The 16,605-nt window shown below is 36.5% G+C and overlaps 1 protein-coding gene across 1 annotated transcript; it reads left to right on the top strand.

Moving 5' to 3' along the window:
- The first annotated feature begins 9,194 nt into the window (after positions 1-9,194).
- LOC142844865 (olfactory receptor 4F3/4F16/4F29-like) lies at positions 9,195-10,136 on the top strand. Its single transcript, XM_075963660.1, has one exon. It carries the CDS (start codon positions 9,195-9,197, stop codon positions 10,134-10,136), a length of 942 nt encoding a protein of 313 aa, XP_075819775.1.
- Positions 10,137-16,605: the final 6,469 nt, after the last annotated feature.

Consider the following 16,605-nt stretch of genomic DNA (forward strand, 5'->3'; position numbering starts at 1 on the left):
TGTTTGTTATTTGTTTATTTCTTTAGGTTTTTTAAGACAGGGATTCTTAGTGTAACTTTGGCTGTCCTGGAACTCACTCTGTAGACCAGGCTGGCTTGGTGCTCCCAGAGATCTGCCTGCCTCTGCTTTCTGTGTGCTGAGATTAAAGATGTGTGTTGCAACCATCTGGCTTGAGCAAGTTTTAAGAAGTTATGCATTTTTCCTTCTTTAATTTTTTAATTTCATTTTTTATTCCATCCATAGTTCTCACCCCAAATATCCCTGTCAGATCAAACCCCATCCACTCCTCCCAATGTGTAAGGGTTCCCATGGGAAGTTAACAAAGTCTGGCACATTAAGTTGGGGCAGGGCTAAGCCCCTCCCCCACACCCTGCATTAAGGCTGAGCATAGCATCCCACCATAGGGAATGTGCTCTAATAAGCTTGCTCATGCACCAGGGATAGATCCTGATCCTACTGCCAGGTGCCTCACATATAGTCCAATTTTCACCCCTGTCTCTGATGTAGGGAGGGCCTAGTTTGATCCCATGTCAGTTACACAGCTTTTGGTCCGGGGTTCATGAATTTCCATGGGCATGGTCGAGATGTCTGTAGATTTCTCTATCATGATCTTGACCTCTCTTGCCTATATATTCCCTCATCCCTCTCTTCAATTGGATTCTCAGAGTTTGGCCTGGTGCGTGGCTGTGGATCTCTCCATCTGGTTCCATCAGTTGCTGGATTGTTGGCTCTTGTTTTTCCTGGCTACCCAGAACTGAAATAATCACACAGAAACTGTCTCATTTAAATCACTGCTTGATCCATTAATTCTAGCTTCTTATTGGCTAAGTCTTACAACTTAATATAACCCATTGTGTATTTCCACATGGCTGTCTATTACTCAAATGATTCTGGCATGTCTGTTTTTTGTGGGGCTACATAGCATCTTTGAGAAGCCTCCTTCTTTCTCTCAGCATTCAGTTTAGTTCTCCCTGATATCTTCTTAAATTTCTTTCTTAGAGACTTAAAGTTCTTATCATACAGGCCTTTCACATATTTACCTAGAGTTAAGCAAAGATATTTTATGTTATTTGTGGGTATTTTAAAGGCTGATGTTTCTCTGATTTCTTTCCTGGCCCATTTATCATTTGTATGTAGTATGGATTCTGTTTTTTTTTAGAGGTAATCTTGTAACCTTCCACATTACTGAAGGTGTTTATCAACTATAGGAGTTTCCAGATAGAGTTTTTTGGGTCACTTACATAAACTTATCCTGTCTTATCATAGTGAAAGTTTGACTTCTTCCTTTTTAATTTTTATCCTCTTGAATCTCCTTTTGCTGTTTTTGCTCTAGCTAGAACTTCAAGTACTATATTGCCTAGATATGGAGAGCCTTGTCATGTTCTTGATTGTAATGGAATCACTTTGAGTTTCTTTCTATTTTATTTTTCTGTTAATTTTTTGGGTTTTAAATATTGCTTTCATAATGTTTAGATATATTTCTTGTATTCCTGATCTCTCCAAGATCTTTATTATAAGGGTGGTTGAATTTTGTCAAAGGCATTTTTGGCGTCTAATGAGATGATCTTGTGTTTTTTTTCTTTCAGTTTCTTGATATGGTGGATTATATTGATAGATTTTTCAGATATTTAGCCAATCCTGTATATTTGTGAGGAAGTCTACTTGGTCATGGTTGATTTTTTTTTGATGTGGTTTTGGATTCTGTTTGTATGTTTACTGAGTATTTTTGCATCAATGTTTGTAAGTGAGATTGGGCTTTACTTCTCTATTTGTGTGGTTTGGTTATCAGAGTAACAGTAGTAGAGTTTGGGGATGCTTCTTCTGTTCCTAGTCCATGGAACAATTTGAAGACTTTTGGAATTAGTCCTTACTCAAAATTTTGGTATAATTCTGTGTTGAAGTCATCTGGTCCTGGGCTTTTTGTGGATGGGAGACTTTTAATGGCTATTTCAATTTCCTTTGGGTTACAGGTTTATTTAAATTGTTTTTCTTTTCTCAATTTAATTTGGTATACGGAATTTATCATTTTTTTAACTCTTTCTTTTAAATTTTCCAATTTTGTGGAGTACAGATTTTTGGAAGTGTGATCTGATGAGTCTCTTAATTTCCTCAGTATCTGTTGGTATTCCACTATTCATTTCTGATTTTGTTAATATGTATATTCTTTTTCTGACTTTTCATTAGTTTAGATGAGAGTTTGTCTATTTTACTGACTTTAAAGTGTTTCTTTATTTTTTTGAAACAAGGATCCAACTCTTTGTTTCATTGAATCTTTATATTGTTCTCTTTGCTTCTATTTTATTGATTTTTGCCTTCAATTTGACTCATAACATCTCACAGTTCCCTTGTTTTTTTTGTTAATTTTCAGTCTGGCAGACATATGTATTAGTAAGATAGGGGTGTTGAAATCTCCCATTATTAGCTTGTATGGGTTAATGTGCAAATTAAGCTTTTGTAATACTTCTTTTACAAATGTGGGTGCCCTTGTTTCGGTGGCATAAATATTCAGGATTGAGACTCCATCTTAATGGATTTTTCCTGTAATAAATATTAAATGTCCTTCTTCATTGCTTTTGATTGATCTTAATTTGAAGTCTATCTTGTGAGACATTAGCGTAGCTATACCAGCTTGCTTCTTAGGGTCTTTTGCTTGGAAAGTCTTTTTCTAATGCTTTACTCATAGGGAATATGTGTTGTTTCAGTTGAGATGTGTTTCTTGTAAATAGTGGAGGTTGGGTTCTGTTTTCATATCCATTCTGTTAGTCTGTATCTTTTCATAAACAAGTTGAGTCCATTCATATTAAGGAATATTAATCACCAGTGATTGTTAATTTCTGTTACCTTTGGCAGCGGAATGTGTGTGTTTCTCTTCTTTAGGATTTGCTCTTGTGAGATTATCTATTGCCTGTGCTTTTATGGGTAAAGCTAACTTACTTGGGTTGGAATTTTTCCCTCTAGTACGTTATGTAGGACTGGAAATGTGGATATGTATTGTTTAAATCTTGTTTTGTCATGGACTATCTTGTTTTCTCCATCTATGGTGATTGAAAGTTTTGCTGGGTATAGTAGTCTGGTTTGGCATCCATGGTTTTTAGTGTCTGTATAATACCTGTCAGGACCTTCTAGCTTTCAGAGTCTACATTGATAAGTCAGGTGTTATTTTGATGGGTCTGCCTTTATTTATTACTTAGCCTTTCCTTTACAGTTCTTTCTTTATTTTATATATTTTATATTTTGATTTTTTTGTGATGAATGAATTTTTTGGATCCATTCTATTTAGTGTTCTATATGTTTCTTGTATTTTCATAGGTATTTCCTTCTTCTTGTTGGTACAGTTTTCTTCTATGATTTTGTTTAATATATTTTCTGTGACTTTGAGCTGCTATTCTTCTCCTTCTATACCTATTATTCTTGTGTTTGGTCTTTTAATGGTGTCCCAAATTTCCTGGATTTTTGTGTTATGACATTGTTTCCTTTAATGGTTTTTTTTGACTGATAATTGTATTTCTTTTGCTTTTTCTGGCTTTGGATGTCTAGGTTTTTCTGTTGTAGGACTACAAGTTTCTGGTGGTACCAGATTGCTCTTTAGGTTGTTGAATATATTCTTGCATTGGTGTTTACCCTTCTGTTAGTCCAATTTGTACAGGTAGTGTCTTTGCCTCTTAGTTCAATTTTTGCAGTTGGTGTCTGTGTCTCAGTTATCCTGTCTTTTACCAATCTGTGCAGTTACTGTTTGTTTTAGGGAGTGGCTCTTGGTTCACTCTGTGTAGTTGCAGTCTGTTTGCTGCTGGTCACTCACTTATGGTCAGTTCTGTGCAATCACAGTCTGTATCTCAGGCGGCTTCTGAGGTCACAGGAGATGAGTAGGCTTGTGATTGAAATGGAACACGTAGATTGCAGGACCTGATAGGTAGTGCTTGGGTACCCTGCCTATAAGAAGTTTTTCCTTGTAGCTGAGGTGCAGAAAGTGCCCATGTTTTGCCTAGGGCATAGATACTGGGCTGACCAGCTGAAATGCTGGTCACTCATCTCTTGGTTTGTTCTATGCAGTTGTAGTCCATGTCTCATGGAGCTGCTGAAGTTGCCTGGGATTTGTGGGTTTGGAGATGAAGTATTACTTGTCAATGCTATGCATTTTATGGTTGCTCTGGAGCAGGAAAATAATATGTAAATTTTGTAGAATAAAAGATTAAATTGCAGTATAGAGTGTCACAATTTCCTTATTCTGAACACACACACCTACACAGAAACACACACATACACACGAACAATTTTAGATGGCTTTTCTAAGTAAAAAAACAAGATGACCTCTATATCTATAAGACATCAGGACAATTTTTCAGGAGGATCTTCTCCCTACTTAGGTGATTTTAATTTTAGGCAAAATGAGATTAAAACCAATCATAATGTACATATTCTCTCTCTCTCTCTCTCTCTCTCTCTCTCTCTCTCTCTCTCTCTCTGTGTGTGTGTGTGTGTGTGTGTGTGTGTGTGTGTGTGTGTGTGCACATACAACTTGCAGTATTTTCTCCATTATGGAGAAGAAAACATAAAATGTATTGTGAAGGTATTCACATACATTGCTGGAATAACTTGAAAGAGAATATCCACTGAAAAATATCTAATACAGAAATCTTCCAATTATGTGGGTGCAATTTGGATTCTAATTTACAATGGGGACTGGAAACATGCGATTTAGAATTTAGGGATTGTTTTGCTGTACTTTTAACAATCTCTGATAAGTGGTTTTCATTCATTGTAAATAAATAATGATACATATAAAATGTATCATGTCAAGATAGACGGTTATTTAAATGAAATTTTTCCAGTTTTTAAATAGATAATACTATGTAATACAAATCCTGATGAAGGATAAGATGATCTGATGGAAACTGTGTTATTAAAACAAATTTCATGAAAACATCTGGCAATGACATAATTACTCATTATATGGCCCAATTCTTTCCTAATTTGATATTATTTTCCCAACTCTGTTCATCTCTCAGATTTAAGCAGACAAAAGGTATAAATATTTCACCTCTCCAGTTACACCCATTTTCCTTTTCTCTCGTATTTGTGGATTTATTAAGCAGCAGTCCACACCCTTGACACGAGTACGCCATTCTTTGTTGCAGCCATTTCCTTACAAGTTGTAGAAAATCAAATCACAGTATAATTCACTGTTGCTACACCCTTACTATGCTGTGGTACTTACTGGAAATAAATCTATTTTTGTCTACATTCATGTTTATTTACTTGTACAACAGTTTATTAGATGATGTTCTATCGTCTGTTCTTTGTATAAACTGTGAAACTCTTCTTATATAGTAGCAACATTCTTTCAGGGGGTTGTAGGAATTAACATGTGTGGAGCATTGTTTCTCTGTTATTCTTAGTTGATAGATATTTTGACATTGTAGTTATAGGTCACAGTTTTACTGAAAATGAGGTCTTTACACAAATTCTTCTTCTTAAACTACACTATAATTAAATATTAGTTTGATTTAACCCTGTGATGATAGGTATACTTTGAGAGAATATTTATCTATTATTAAAGAATAATAGCAGTGAGAATTTTCTGCACTGAGCAGGATCTCACTATGTACCTCTAAATGTTTTGAAAGTCACTATTTAAGGCTGGCTTCAAACTCACTGAGTTCTATGTGCCTCTGCCTTCTGATTTCGGAGATTAAAGTTGTTTGCCACCATGTTAACTTTTAAACTTTCAAATTCACATAGTTTAATGATATCATAATAACCCTGGTTTCTTTTGTTCTTCTCATTAATATCATACTGTGAGCTACAGAAATTCTTTGGTCAAATAGACGAAAACTAAATACTCTAGAGAAAAGAATTCTATAACCACAGGATGCTTTTAAATTGCTATGTTTTTAGAGTATACCTTGTCTGTGGCCTCTTGAGGTACATATAATTAGCTTCTTATCTCCCTAATGGAAGATTCTATGTGGCATTTTATGTGAGGGCACACAGAGAAGCTTGACTCTCCTAAGATGATGTTGTTATCATTCAAGTAAAATGCATGGCTGGAATTAAACTTAGCAATGCTTGGGTGGCTAATTCCTAGATGCTAGTTTGTGCTTGGAATTACTGTGAACAAGAGTCACATCCTAAGGGCTTGAGGAAGACCAGCAAAGTAGAGAGCAGTCAGGAAAAGGAATTGAATGCACAGGAGGATAGCTGATAAACAGTAACTGAAGTATTGGCAAAAGCTAAGTTACCGACTGCCTATGAGCTAAAACCACGTTGTAAATGGCCTTGAGAAGTCAAACAACCTTGTAACAATTTCTACTAAGTTTATGTAGAAATATAATTAATCATTCTTTGTTCACTTATAACTGATTGAATGAATGATATAATACCTACAAACTGGTAACTAATGAAATACCAATGATACTTATAATCATTTGCAGTTTTCTCCTTTCTTAGTTTTAAAAATAGGTTGAGTGTGAACAACTCATCTTCTACAAAATGTTTGATATATGTTCGGTAAAACGATGCAAATTTGTGAGAGATTTTCATGCTTTTCAGATCGGAAGAGTGTTATGAAAACCTGACCAGAAGTAAATTTTAACACGACAACAAAAGCCTCAATGTTGAAAATATATGTTGTGACAAAATGTCATTTTAATTTCAGAACAAAATGGTATTTAAAATATAAAAGGTTTAATTATTTTCTTGCTTTCATCTGTGGTATAAAATATAAAGTTTGAATGTTTGAATTAATTTGATTCTGATCAGTGTTCATATTAGGAAGACTAAAGATGTATGAGGTGACTTTTACCTAATTATGTATTTGAATAAGATACAGAGCTATTTCTATCTCCCAAACTATTAAATAAATGTAGTCATGTCTTAAATTAGGCCAACCATATTTGGTTAGGTTTCTTTGGATTTAAGAAATGCTTTGAAAGTATAAGCATAGTCAAAATACAGACAGATTCAACTGAGGGGAATAAGTTCATAATTTAAATATTTTTTGCCTATTTTACAGTAAGCTTTCTCAATTTTCTATCCCTATTATACACCAACTTTTCAAATTTCATAGTCTTCCTATGAACATTCTACATGACCTAAATTTAGATTTTTTTCTTTATTCTTATTTATCCCTTTATTACTGCTTTTTGAAGACTGAGAATAATTTTGTGTTTGGAAGGAAATTACCCCAGGGAAGACAATTTTTAAATCTCAGCAGTACTTTAGGGGAGGAAGGAGAGAGAGGGGCAGAAGAAAGATAGAGACTGAGAAAGAAGGTAAGAATGTGAAGGAGAGACAAAGAGAGAGAGAATTAGTTAAGGTGACATGGAAATCAAGTACATGAAGGGAAAAGAACTTTAAAGAAAGAGTAAGGAAGCCCTGAGAACCAGAGGAAGTATGCTTAAGACAGGCTTAGGGCAGAGTTAGAATGCTTAAAGAAAGGATTACAGTTTATTTTCTCTATCATTTCATAATTCTATCCAATCTTTAATATTATATAATCATGTCTATTTTGTAGTTTTAAAAAACATAAATAGAGAATTTTCAAATTTCATCAAATATGTATTTATTTTTCCCTCATTTTCTAGGTTTTCAGAGTCTAAATTTGGTATGCACTAATGAGAAGACAGATGTAAATTGAGCTGTATAGAGGTTGCTGTTTGAGAAACAAACCAATGAATTCAATTTTTATTGAGTACTAAACATATATATGATGTTCTATGAGAGCAAATGCACCAATTTCACATTTGATATGTTGTGTTGTATTCTTGTTGAAATGATGTGAATAATGTAATATATTCGTTAATGGGAGACGGGTAGTACATTTTGAAACATTTGGTCATGGTAGTGTGATGCCCTCTGCTTATTCATATTCATTAATGTTTTTGAGTAATCTCATGAATTGGTCACTGCTATGAGCAAGAGGAAAAAATGCATTGTTATGTTTGCATTAATTAAACATCCACAAATGTAGCTCTTACCTATTGTTAACATGATTGTGTTTATGGCTGCCTCACTCTGTCCTGCCCACTCCTTACTGAATGCCTGAATGTGATCTGTGTTTCATTCCTATAACTTCACTGAAGTAACCATTTTAATTTGTTTAACAAAAAACCCCTCAAGTTTGAGTGCTCAGCATCTTTTCTAATGGTAGACAGCACATAGCTGATTAATCAAGGTTCCTGAATCTAAAGAAAAGATGATGTCTGCTATGCTGTTCCTTCTCTAAATAAAATAATACTACCAAACAATATAAATCTTTTCATAATATTATGATAAAAGGATTCTTACATTTTTTATGTGCCTTTATAAATCATGTGTCTCTAAATGTTAAATGAACAGAGGTTGTTCATCATAATATTAATTTTTAAGAGTAATAGTCCAACAAAATAGGAAACATATTCATATAATGTATTCTTCTGTTTATATACCCTTAAGGTGAGAATTTTTATATTATATGGTATTTCTCTTTTAATCATTTGCATCTTTACTCTTGTCTTCTATTTTTATACTTTATACCCCAGCCCACTTCTCTTTTTGTATTAAGGATAAAGCCAATATAAAGAAATAAATTGTTAGACAAGCACACCTATACTGTGCTGCAAATTTATACTGTAATTCAGTTTTTGAAAACTTTCCATACGTTTTTCTTTAATGAATGTGTTAATTTAAATGTCATCAATAGTTTGTAAAAATATTCTCTTTTTAAAGGTTCATTTAAAAATTACTTGTATGTGTCCTTGAGATTAAGTTCATGTTTCATGTTTGTGGAAATTTATGGAAACCAAGAGGTGTCATTTGACTTTTGGGAGCTAGAACTCTGGGCTATTTTAAGCTACTTGAATGGATGTGAAGAACAAAACTAGGGTCTTTTGAAATAATAGCAAGTGCTCTTAACTGACGAGCCATCTCTCGAAGCCCTAATATCCCCTTTTAAAACCCATCAAACCTTATTGTCTTTTGAGTTTTGATAAAAACTTTTGCTACAGGTGTTAAGTCATAATTCAAACTAATTTATAAATTTCAGATTATTGATTGTGTATAGAACTTCCTTCTCTCACACTACTTACATTAAAGTCAGTTTCAATGCTTCAGTAACATAGATTTTCATAACGAGGAGATTCTCCTATTCTATTTATAAAATTATAATTTACAGTTTCTCCCATTTCCTACTTCAGGTAGTACTGCCAACAGAGCCAATGGAAGGAAAGAATCAGTCTGTGGTGACAGAGTTTGTGTTCCTGGGACTCACCAAATCTTGGGACATCCAATTATTCCTTTTTGTGTTCTCTTCCATGTTTTATGTCGCAAGCATGACAGGAAACTCCCTCATCGTGTTCGCTGTGGCTTCTGACACTCACTTACACTCTCCTATGTACTTTCTGTTGGCTAACCTCTCCTTCATTGACTTGGGTGTTTCTTCTGTTTTTTCCCCCAAGATGATTTATGATCTGTTGAGAAAGCATAAAGTCATCACTTTTAGAGGGTGCATCACCCAAATATTCTTCATTCACTTCGTTAATGGTGTGGAGGTGATTTTACTCATAGCCATGGCCTTTGACAGATATGTGGCCATATGTAAACCTCTCCATTATCTGACCATTATGAGCCCAAAGATGTGCATCTTGTTTTCAGTGGCCTCCTGGGTGGCTGGCTTTATCCATTCTCTCATTCAATTGGCTTTTGTAGTAAACTTACCATTTTGTGGACCAAATGTTTTGGACAGCTTCTATTGTGACTTTCCTGGGTTCATCAAACTTGCCTGTGTAGATACATTCAGTACATACAGACTGAAATTACTGGTCTCTGTCAACACTGGATTCATGGCTGTAGGTTCCTTCTTCATACTGATCATTTCCTATATTGTCATCATATTTACTGTTCAGAAACATTCTTCAAGTGGCTCCTCTAAGGCCCTGTCTACACTTTCAGCTCATGTGACTGTGGTGGTCTTATTCTTTGGCCCTGTGATGTTCATCTACACACGGCCTTCTTCTTTCACACACTTGGATAAATTTCTGTCCATATTTGAGGCAGTTGTCACTCCCATTCTGAACCCTGTGATCTACACATTCAGGAATCAAGAAATGAAAAAGGCAATGATGAGAGTATTTAAACATATAGTGGGGTGTAGAAAATAATTAAACACTTGCACTCTGATCATTCTTAATTGCATATAAATGTTCATTGTTCACCAGTATTAAAGAAAAAATATTTCCTTGAAAATTTTGGTATGTTTAGTCACATTTATATATATTCTACTTTGTCTTATACTTAGTAATCATGGCACTATATCATTTACTTAAATAGTGAAAATGTAACAAATCTAAATTCATATGAAATAATATTTTCTTGAAGAAAGCTCTTAGACACAGCAGAGGGGATGTTGTTTTGAAGTCTGCAGGTAAAGGAATATTTTCGCTCTACTTTTCCAAGAATTATTCTCTTTAATTATGTTTCTTTGTATTCTATATGTGCAAGTGCCTCAAATACTTGTAAGCAGAATTCAAGAAATACCAAATATTATTTGTTAGGACTCATTTAGCTTCATTCATATTTACAAGGGTGGTCTAACATGCTTAAAGTCAATAAATGTGTTTTATCACATGAATAGTCTCAAAGTCAGAGACTGCATGATCACATCTGAAAATGTAGAAAAACAACCTTTAATCCAGTTTGTGATTTCATGATTACAGTCATGAATGAGCTATCATTAGAAGGGAGCTATCTCAAGACAATAAAAGCTATACTCTATAAATCAACAACTAACAACATGGCAAATGAAGAAAAAGTTTTGTGACACTTTATTTAAAATCAGAAGATAGATATCCTGCTGTTATTCAATAATAGGATTTGATTCTTAACTAGAGCAGTAAGACAACAGAAAGTATTAAAATGGTATTGAAACTCTGAAACTGTCAGTGGAGAAAGTACATATGTTTATTAGGTACTTTTGTTGCTGTGACAAATACCATGAACAAAAGCATCTATTGGAAGGGTTTATATTGACTTATGTTTTCAAAGGGGAAGCCCACAATGAAAAGGAAAGCATTGCAGCAGGTGTTGTAGGAGGAAGCATGCTAATCTAGCTACCAATCACACACTGATAGTAGAGAATGAACTAGAAGTGAAGTTATAATCTTTCATGACCCCTTGGAAATGCAGCTCCCCAGCAAAATTTGTGTTCTATGAGTTCCATAACCCTCCAAAACAACATTGCCAATACACCAAGTGCTCAAATACATGAGCCTATGAGAGGCACTTCTATTCAAACCCCTATAGTAGTCCACAATAAGAGACAGACTTCCTAAATCGTACCCTGGTTGCTCGAGAAATAAAGCCAACAGTCGGCAAATGAACTTTTTGGAATTTAAAAGCTTCTGTTCAGCAGATAAAATTTTTAATTGAGTGAAGAGGCAGTCTACTACATGGGAGAAAATCTTCCCAACATATATGTCTGGCAGAATATTTCTATCTAGACTACATGCAGAACTAAAATCTGTATAAATAAACAAGTTAATAAAAATGGGCTACGGAGCTAAACAAAGTTCTCAGAAGAAAAGATTCAAAAGTTTATGAATATTTTGGATGATATGGAGCCTGACTGTCCTTCTTCTATCACCTGGCTTGGCTCCTAGTGGTGATACTGGGATACTAACCCAGCCACAAAACCTTAGACCCACAACCTGTCCTGCCTGGCACAATGGTGGATCAGAGCTAGTGGTAGTGGCCATCCAATTCTGAGGCCTAAGTCACAAGAGAAAGCACTTCATGACACTGCCTGGATGGCCATGAATTGGAACCTGGATGGCTCCAAAATCTGGAAAGAATCAAACTTAACTGGGAAAAAGTCAGTAAAATGATTTTTAATAATATTCTGCTATAAGCAAAGGTTGGTGTCTAACCCATTTGTCACCAGGGAGGCTTTCTCCAGCAGATGATGGGAGCAAATGCAGAGACCAAGAGCCTGGTACAGATTGCTAAACTTGCAGAAGAAGAGGATGAAGGACTGTAGGAGTCAGAGGACACCAGGAGCACAAGACCCATAGAATCAACACAGCAGGGCTCACACAGGCTCACAGAGAATAAGTCAACAACCATGGGTCCCGGAAATGTTTGCACCATCCCTGTGCATACAAGCTGTGGTTGTTTAACTTGAGGTTTTTATGGGACACATAAAAGTCGGTTTGGGGGTATCTCTTTCTCTTTTGCCTCTTTGGGGGATCCTTTTAACCCCTCCTTTTTTGTCTCCAGCCATGCTATGAGGGTTTATGCCCAGTTTTATTGTTTCTTGTTATTCCGCATTATGATATCTTGTTATGATATCCCTGGGAAGCAAGCTCATTGTTGAATAGAAACAGAGTAGTGGATCTGGGGGAAGGCAGGGGAGGTAGGAGCATTGGGAGATTGTTGTGTGATATTTTGATTGTGTTCCCACAAATGAACCTTCCTTCAATTCAGAGGGTGGTGCTCACCAATAGCAGATCTAAAGTAACCCTAGGGGTTTGGAGGAGTACTGACAGATAGGACACAGGAAGTAGTAAGGTCCAGCAGGGAGAGGATCTCCTTTTGAATGGAGGAACGGTAGAGATATAAAGCGACTGGTGGCTGCTCCCTGCTTCTCTGGTCTTTCAGGTTCTAACCACAATACCTACTCCTGGGATTGAAAGAGACAAATTAGATTAATGTTTTGGAGTAGGGCAGGCTGCAAATGGGATTTACTGCATGAGAAAAGAATAAATAAATGGAAGAAACATTTATTTATTTATTTATTTATTTATTTATTTATTACTTTATAAATAATAGGAATGAACATTTCCACTTCCTCCTCTCCTCCACTTCCCTCCCACTTCCCTACTTACCCTTCTCCCCTTGCCCTCCAGTCCTAAGAGAGAGCAGGGTACCTTGTCCTGTGGGAAGTCCAAGTCCCTCCCTCCTCTATCCAGGTTTAGATAGGTATGCATCCAAATAGACTAGGATCCCAAACAGCCAGTACATGCAGTAGAGACAAATCCCAGTGCCATTATCATTGGTTTCTCAGTCATCCCCAATTGTCAGCTACATTTAGAGGGTCCAGTTTGATCCCATGCTCATTCAGTTCATGTCCAGCTGGCTTTGGTGAGCTCCCCTTAGCTCAGGCACACGGTCTCAGTGGGTGGTCCTGACTTGCTTGCTCATCTTCTCCCTCCGGTCTTCAACTGGACCTTGGGTGCTCAGTCCAGTGCTCCCATGTGGGCCTCTGTCTCTATCTCCATCTGTCACCAGATGAAGTTTCTTGGGTGATATTCAAGATATTTATATGGAACTGGCCATATGCACAAGGCCAGATCAGGCACCCTCTCCTCCACTACTCAGGGTCCTAGCTGGGGACATCCCTATGGGATTTGGGACCGCCTCTATAGTCAAACTTCTGGCCAACCCCACAATGCCTCCCTTAATTAAGATATCTTCTTCCCTGCTCCCATATCTGTCCTTCCTCCATCTCAACCATCCCATTCTCCCAAGCTCTGCCTAAATCCCTCCTTCTCCCTTCTCTCATCTATCTCTCCTTCTTCCATCCCCCAGCCCCATACTCCCAACTTTTGTGTGGCTATTTTGTCTGCTTCCAATTTCCAAGAGGATCTCTATATTTTTTTGGGGTGGGGAAAGTTCATCTTATTTTTTATGTTCTCTAGGATCGTGAATGATAGGCTCAATGTCCTTTGTTTATGGCTAGAATCCACTAATGAGCGAGTAAATACCATAATCATATTTTTGGGTCTGGGTTATCTCACTCAGAAGAGTGTTTTCTACTTCAATCCATTTGCATGCAAAATTCAAGATGTCGTTGTTTTTTACTGCTGAGTAGTACTCTAATGAGTAGATTTGCCATACTTTATCCATTCTTCCATTGAAGGGCATCTAAGTTGCTTCCAGGTTCTGGCTATTACAAATAATGCTGTTATGAACATTATTGAACAAAGGCTTTTGTATTATGATTGGGTATCTCTTGTGTATATTCACAATAATGGTATTGCTGGATCCTGAGGTACGTTGATTCCCAATTTTCTGAGAAACCACCATGCTGATTTAAAAAGTAGCTGCAATTTCACCCTGCCACAAACCCTTTAAATTACAATAGCAACATATCTGCATGATATACCCATTGGCGCAATAGTGACACAAATGCCGTGGAACTAAGAAACATAGTGTGATTGGATTCAAGACCTATTCAATGATATGAACCCCATATTTGAGACTGCTGATTATGTCAAGACCCATAGACTACAGAGGCCAGAGACGCTATAGAAAATATACTACAATTATTCTACTAACAAAACGACTTTAAATAATGTATTACTATACCCATATATTAGTGAATCACTCAATTCTCATCAAGAAAATTCTTGCAGTAGTGGGTTGTTAACACAGAGACTCACAGCTGGACCGGTGAGAGACTTCAGACCACCTATCATTAAATGAGATGACTGTAGTACTGCTCACCCCTCATGCTAGAGATCTATATGGAAGAGGAGATAGAAAGACTCTAAGAGCCAAAGGTGTTCAATGACTTTAAGGAAACAGCATGGATGTTGGGCATATGAACTGTCAGAGACTGTAATTGCAAGCCCAATATCCACCAGGCTATTCAAATGAGAAAATAGCCTCTCAAGAAGAAGGTAAAATGGGCGTAAGTTTCTATCCTGAAGAAACTATTTGCAATTAATGTTGGGACAGGGAAAATCAGTTTCACTGATTGACACTGGGTATATGACCCCAGGGAAGACTAAATGCTCAAGAAATACTTGTTCAACATAAAACAGAAAAAAAAAATTGTTGTCTGTTTTGGTGTTTATGAAAACTTTTATTTTTTTTTATTTTGTTAGTTTTTTTAAAGATAGGGTAAGAATATAAATTTAGAAGAGTAGGGTTGGGGTGTGTGGAGAAGTTGAATTTATGGGAAAGAATGTGATTAAAATATATCGTATTAAAAGTTTAAAACATAAAGTAAGAGAAGAAAACATTAAAATAAAGTTATCATATTACCAGCTATACAAGTCATGGCTACATACATAAAGAACCCTGTCTTACTTGCTTTGCCATTTATATGAGATAAAAAACCATGACCAAAGCAACTTCTAGAAGAAATAGTTTATTTAGATTTATAGTTACAGAGAGCTATAGAATAGGATCCCAGAAAGCCAGTACATGCAGTAGAGACAAATCCCAGTGCCATTATCATTGGTTTCTCAGTCATCCCCAATTGTCAGCTACATTTAGAGGGTCCAGTTTGATCCCATGCTCATTCAGTCCAAGTCCAGTTGGCTTTGGTGAGCTCCCAGTAAATCAGCCCCACTGTCTCAGTGGGTGGGTGCACCCCTCATGGTCCTGACTTCCTTGCTCATCTTCTCCCTCCTTCTGCTCCTCATTGGGACCTTGGGAGCTCAGTCCAGTGCTCCAGTGTGGGTCTCTGTCTCTATCTCCATCCATCACCAGATGAAGGTTCTATAGTGATATGCAAGATATTCGTCGGTATTGCTATAGGATAGGGTCGTTTCAGGTTGCCTATCCTCAGCTGCCCAAGGAACTAACTGGAGACATGCCTTGGGCTCCTGGGAGCCACTCTAGGTTCAAGTCTCTTGTCAGCCCTAAGGTGGCTCCCTTAACTAAGAATTGTGCTTCCGTGCTCCCCTATCCATCCTTCCTTTATCCCAGTCATCCTGTTTCCCCAAGTTCCCCCCATCCTCCCCTTCTTACTTTTCTCTCCCCATCTCCCCTTACCCCCAACCCACCCCACCCCCAAGATCCCACTTTCCTCCCCGACAATTTTGTCTACTTCTCATAGGCAAGAGGATAACTATATGTTTTTCCTTGGGTTCACCTTCTTATTTAGCTTCTTTAGGTTCACCAATTGTAGGCTCCGTATCCCTTATTTATGGCTAGAAACCAATAATGAGTGAGTACATCCCATGTTCATCTTTTTGGGTCTGGGTTACCTCACTCAGTATAATGTTTTCTATTTCCATCCATTTGCATGCAAAATTCGAGAAGTCATTGTTTTTTACCGCAGCGTAGTACTCTACTGTGTATATATTCCACACTTTCTTCATCCATTCTTCCATTGAAGGACATCTAGGTTGTTTCCAGGTTCTGGCTATTACAAATAATACTGCTATGAACATAGTTGAACAAATGCTTTTGTCATATGATCGGGCATCTCTTGGGTATATACCCAAGAGATTATGAAAACTTTTATTTGTTTTTGATTTTGTTAGTTTTTTTTTTAAAGAGAGTACGAGAATATAAATTTAGAAGAGTAGGGCTGGGGTGTGTGGAGAAGTTGAATTTATGGGAAAGGATGTGATTAAAATATATCGTATTAAAAGTTTAAAACATAAAGTAAGAGAAGAAAACATTAAAATAAAGTTATCATATTACCAGCTATACCAGTCATGGCTACATACATAAAGGACCCTGTCTTACTTGCTTTGCCATTTAAATGAGATAAAACACCATGACCAAAGCAACTTCTAGAAGAAATAGTTTATTTAGATTTATAGTTACAGAGAGCTAAGCATCCATGATGACGGAGGAGAAGCATGATGACAGGAACTAATAACTACATCCTTG

This window comes from Microtus pennsylvanicus, chromosome 2 (assembly GCF_037038515.1).
Source record: "Microtus pennsylvanicus isolate mMicPen1 chromosome 2, mMicPen1.hap1, whole genome shotgun sequence".
NCBI classification, from domain to species: Eukaryota; Metazoa; Chordata; class Mammalia; order Rodentia; family Cricetidae; genus Microtus; species Microtus pennsylvanicus.

What these genes read in the sequence shown, in the direction of transcription:
- LOC142844865 (XM_075963660.1), top strand. Translation starts at nt 9,195, where the DNA reads ATGGAAGGAAAGAATCAGTCTGTGGTGACAGAGTTTGTGTTCCTGGGA.